We start from the raw sequence: 6,020 nt of genomic DNA, 5'->3' as shown, positions 1-6,020 counted from the left end.
TAGAGACAATTATGACATTACTATCAAATTCAATGATCGAAAATGATAGTAGTGAACTCACTTAAAAGTCGATATCAATTCGAACTTTTGATATAAAAAAAAATGACATAATTATAAACTTTTTTATATAATTAGAATAAGAATAAGATAAAGAAAATAAATGATAAATGATTATCATGATTATATAAATAAAATACTGTTGAAACAAAAGTATATCATATAGAGTAACAAACTTATCCTTTACCATAACACAAAATAATATAATTCATCAATCTCGTTTGTTCACATCTTTCATACAAATTCAATGTAAAAATGTACCTTTCAAAATAAACAAAAACAACAAACACAAATTCCATAAAATACACAACCTGGGATGATCACTTAATAACTCTATATTTGCTTCATAAGTTCTGCAAATGTTTCCATAGCAGAAATTGGCAATCCAAGCAAAACATTCACACTTTTCCTCCCTTCACCATGAGATAAAAACAGAATCACTTCTTTTTCGGGTAACGCAACCGGGCCTGACATTTTCGGTTCTCCCCAACCGAAATCGTTCGCATGAAACGAAAGCTTTGACCATGTAGTAATCACCAATGTTGACGAGAGTGATGGCCTAGCTCGTGTCACCTCAAAATAATCAATTGTGGATCTCATATAACTGTCATCTATCATTTTAACCGCGTCATGAACTAACTTAACGGTAAATGATAAATTATTACTCATTTGTTCACCGGCTGTACAAATAGAATAAGTTAAAACAATACCGTTGCCAGAATATTCTTCTGGCAACGGTGGATGAAATCTGGACCGTACATCTACCGCGAATAAAAGTTTAGTTTTCTGATCGGGACACATTTTTAACGATTCGGTTCTTGCTTTCCATACAAAAGCTGATAACGCTTCGAAAGTAGTACAACTTGAGATATAACCGTCTGATTTCGCTTTTATCTTAAGTGCTTCTAGATCATCCGGTGAGAAACAGAACGAACGATAAGATAATTCTTCTTTGTAGAGATCGGCGGTGTTTGATACATCTTCGATTTCTAGGAATTCGTCGTGAGGGAATTCAATGAGGGGAGGGTTTCGGGCTTTGAGAATAGAACGATCGAGAAATGGAGGAACGTTGAGCGGCAAGTCTCGAGCGATTCGACTCCATGAGTTGATGAATTCCATAGCTGCAATTCCATCAAACAGATTGTGGTTCATTCCTAGACCAAGAACAAATCCTCCACATTTGAATTTTGTCACCTACCAAATTTATGAAAAATATTATTGACCTTAAATTACATGTACAATAATTGGAATAACCAAAGAACATAAAGTTTAATTTCAGAAAACATTATTAACCAGCAATGCTCATTGATTCACATCTCCAGTACCAAACTACCAAATACAATTAACTATAACCGATAATAGCTAATAATTTCTTTACAATTGTATATACTTTCATGTTCGTCCTATTAATTCTATTGACCATGTTCAATAAATAAAAGTAGGTCATTCATATACGAAAAAATTCCATACATATTAATAATAAGTTCATTAATACTCCTAGAAAAAGTCATAAGTACTAGCATGAATCAAAATAACAGTTGTAGAAAACATAATATCTGAACCACCCAGGCTTGCCTGAGTGACTACCGAGTTGCCCAATGAAGCACACCACCCGGGTTCAATCCTTGGCTCTACCAAATTGTTCAAAAAGGGAGTGTGACAAGAGAGTGCGCATAATGCGCAATTCACCCGGTATCAGGTCTCGTGCTCGGGGGACTTGATTACCCGAGGTTTTACCTTCTATGAGGGAGTCAATGTGCTCGTTCATAGGAAGGTTTCCTTACTTACCAAAAAAAAAAAAAAACATAATATCAAATCAAAATGGACCTATGTATTTAATGTTAGACTATATTTTTAAATCCTTTTAGATAATGGGCCCTGGGCGTTCCGCATCTTTTACACCCCAATATCATGTATACTATTGTATTAAATTGTGTATACTGATGTATTAAATTGTGAATTTCACTTTCATGTTACATGAATAAATATAGATAGATATACACATGTAATACAAAAGTTAGTATATATATAATTCCTCAAGTATACACTCTTGAATATTATTGGCTTTGAATATATATACACTTTACTACCTCCAAATTTTTATCATAATTAAGATAATTTTTTCTATGTTCAAGCTATATGTCATATATGAGCAGCCAAATCGTGTTTTACGGTGACCTTTTTACCCCTTTTCCAGGCAACCAAAGATATGTTACTAGTGAGGTTTCAACTTGAGAGCTCTTGATTAGGTAGTTATAATTGTAACTAACTGATATTTATAGAAGATAGTACATAAATTAAATGAAAGTGAGTGCTAATTACCTGAACAACAAGAGGAGGAATTTCAAGAATGTTTTTGGCACCAGGAATGTCATAAACCAACTTGCCAAGAGTCACAGGATCAGGTTTAGTATGATCACCGATATCGTCGATAGTACAATTAGCCTCAGCCTCAACGAAAACCGCACCTTCATCGTTACAATCCACAATCAACTTCATTTCAGGGCTAATAGTTAACCTCCCAGCTGCAGGGTAGTAATGAACAAGAACTTTAGCTAAAGCATCTTTAATCACTTCAACGGCCGTTTCGTTCCCTTTTTCCTCAGACTTGAAACAATAAATTGTTCGTACAATAACCGCAAGGTTTTGGTCCAAATTTGAGAGAAAATAGTGACCCTTATTGGTTTCTTCTAAGGGTTTAACAAGTGTTGGTTCACCTAGTCTTGTGACAACGAGTTCGATGTTGTTAAAACTGGTACTTCCCATTGTTAACAAATTTGAAAACCTGCAAAGTCAAAAGATTTTATGAAGAAAAAAAATGTATGAAGAAAGTGAAGATAAGTGTGAGTTTATTAGCATGCAAATGATCATATATTATAGCTATATCATGTTAATTTCATGAGTGTACCTTGAAATAAATGGTGAATTTAGTGTCTGATGAGATGAAGACCAAAATGTAGTAATTATTAGGAAGAAAAGATGGCAATTATATAGCAATAAAAGAAGATATGGGAAGATGAACAACACAAGGCTTTGGTTAACAATAAAATTTGAAAAGGACTTATGATCAACAAAAGGGTTTTCTATTATTTATTAGTTTACCTACACATTATTATTAGAGAAGGTGATCTAGACTTGTAGTAGTGTAATCTACAATAAATATAATTTACTCTGGAACAACAGTACGGAATCATCCCAGATGATTTAATCATCCACGTATTTATCTCTGGCAGTTGCAAAAACACCCATCAACTGCTGCCCAGAAAGAAACTCTGCCCAATCCAAGGACATGAGCGGTAAAACCCCTCTTTCTCACTGCCCCCGCAACGCGATGTGTGGAGTGCACCTTTGAGTGGAATTCAAGGATAGAAACCTTATGTGCATGCATCCATTTATTGTATGTGTTTATACAAATGGTATATTACAACTAGATAGTGGCCCGGCCCACTCAATTAGGGTAAGTAATTGGTATTTTTCTCAAAATAAAAAAGAAATTAACTACAAGGAAAAATAATTAATGTCATGATGACATTAGCGTGAGATAAGCACGTTTACTAGTCATACACTATGTCTAATATTGTTAATGTTAATATTAATATTAATATTAATTATTAATATTAATATTAATATTAATATTAATAATAATAATTGTATTGTAATAATAATAATAATAATAATAATAATAATAATAATAATAATAATAATAATAATAATAATAATAATAATAATAATAATAATAATTGTTGTTTAAATATTTAAATAGGGATAATGTTACGAGAATGTATTAAAGTTTTTATTTTTTGCTATTCAATTTATTTTTGTATAGAAAATAGCATTAGCCTATTAAAATGTTTATTGTTTGTGTACATGTTGATTTTCGATACACATAATAGAAACTTCCACACTTAGCTCGTACGATACACAATCGTTACAAAATATAAGTTAAATGATTAGTTAATAGTTTGATAGTTGGAGTTATCAATCAAAAATACAAATAACAATGATAAATGAAAAGATGCCGTGATGAAACTTGTTGGTGATTAGTGTTATCTAGTAAATCGTTTTAGTGTACTGGATTTACTATGTTGAAAGTGAAGCTATCTTTAATATTCTATAATGGATTTGGAGAGTGTGGAGTACACGTCAATCAAAGAGCTAAAGAGATAGTTTGGTTTGAGTTTTAGTTTTAGTTTGTTGAAACTAGCAAAACTGGTTGTCCAGGCTTAAGGTGTGCCGCACCTGCTGACTGGTGCGCCGCTCTAAGGGGCAAAAGCGCCGCACCTTATAACATGATATGTCAAAATTGACATCAGAAAATTTTGGGAAATTATGGTGTGCTTATTAGTGTTAAGGTGCGTCGTACTTGGTCAATGGTCCACCGTACCATATTGAATGCACTGTAGAAAAGTTGCAATGTTTACCCAAACGTTTTGCAGCGGCTCGTCATTGGTTGCCTCCTATTTATGGACGTTTTGGGACATGTTTAAGTGGTTTATTAGTGTACTAATGCATCCTTTCAAACGTGTCTACTGCCAAGTGATGTGTCATTTGATTATGGCCCATTTTGAAAGGTTTTAACACTTCATTGCACCTTTTGACCCATTGTAAATATAAATCTTCCTTCATTGGAGAAAGGTTCCAGAAATTTAACATTTCTAACACACTTTCAACACTCAAACTTTCAGATTATATTTTCTACAATTGCAAGGAACAATTCTCTTTTGGTCAAGAAGATTTTTCATGCTAGTCTTATCCTAATAGTGATTTCGTGCAACACGTGATCAAGTGGGTCGAAATACTCTATTAAGAAAGTGTTCACACGATTCTAGTATCAATACGGTTCTAATTTCTCAACCCACTAATTCTCATTTCTAATAAAACCTCAAACTGTATTTTATTTAGGAAATATTAATTTTAAAAGATTCAAACATTTAAATAGTATAATTAGGAAAGTAAACTAGTAATGTTTCAACACTTCTTTATAAACAACATTTATTGTTGAATTATTGATTTGGTTTTCTTTGTTGCAAACCATCTTTTTTTAACCCTCAAAAGTGCAACATATAGTTGGTCATAAGTGAAAATCGAACGCTAAAGAAATAAACCAACATGAGCCATTGATTGACATTGGCTTTTTTTAATGGCCAATGCGAAATACACTCAACAAATATTGTCTTCTTCAGATTCTAAATGATATTCGTTTTTTAGAATAAGCAATTAACATTCGTGATATGCAAATTAGCTCCAATCATTTTATCTTCAAGTTTAGTGATTTGTAACCTTGTACAATTACATAAACCTCTTGGTTGATCAACGTTTCTAAGTAACATGACCGGGACACCAATCTTGAGTACTAACATGTGTTTAGGTAGTCCCCGATTTTAATGTTGTTTAGAAAATCGCAAGTATTCGAAGTTCGAAAACACAATCTTTTATAAAATAGGAATTGTAAAAACTGACAGACACTAAGATACATGAGTCGTTGTTAACAGTGTTTTCAAGTAATTAATGATAAATAGAATTAATAAAGTGTAATTAATATTATTTAATTTTTTAATAATAACACTCCGATAAATAGTAAATAGCAATTGATTAATTAATTAATTTAGTTATATTTTTGTTATTAACTACGAGTATTTACAAATTTAATAATAAATGTATATAACTATCTTATCCATGTATATCTCATCTATTTCCATTTATATGTTCTATTTAAAGTATACGTATATTTATGTAAATTAATTTCTATCTGTATCTTACTTTTAATTTACATTTACATATGATAATTTATTTTTTCAAATTAAGTATATCAAAAGCTTTCTAAATATATGTAATTAAAATTTGATATTTTTTACAAATTGATATGTCAGCAGTTATTAAAATAAATGTTATATAAAGTTACCAAATAGGATGTTAAAAATCTTGTTATATATATATATATATAAGATATTTTAGAAAGTTGC

The 6,020-nt window shown here is 31.4% G+C and overlaps 1 protein-coding gene across 1 annotated transcript; it reads right to left on the bottom strand.

Moving 5' to 3' along the window:
* Positions 1–279: 279 nt before the first annotated feature.
* Positions 280–2,993, bottom strand: LOC139892575 (omega-hydroxypalmitate O-feruloyl transferase-like). The gene is made up of 3 exons (XM_071875688.1): positions 2,966–2,993; positions 2,380–2,842; positions 280–1,251 (listed from the first exon to the last, which is right to left on the bottom strand). The coding sequence occupies exons 2-3, from the start codon at positions 2,821–2,823 to the stop codon at positions 391–393; spliced, it is 1,305 nt and encodes a 434-aa protein (XP_071731789.1). The 5' UTR covers positions 2,824–2,842; positions 2,966–2,993; the 3' UTR covers positions 280–390.
* Between the last annotated feature and the right edge of the window lie 3,027 nt (positions 2,994–6,020).

The sequence above is a fragment of the Rutidosis leptorrhynchoides genome, chromosome 2 (assembly GCF_046630445.1).
Source record: "Rutidosis leptorrhynchoides isolate AG116_Rl617_1_P2 chromosome 2, CSIRO_AGI_Rlap_v1, whole genome shotgun sequence".
Classification (NCBI taxonomy): domain Eukaryota; kingdom Viridiplantae; phylum Streptophyta; class Magnoliopsida; order Asterales; family Asteraceae; genus Rutidosis; species Rutidosis leptorrhynchoides.
This window is presented reverse-complemented; position numbering and strand designations above follow the sequence as displayed.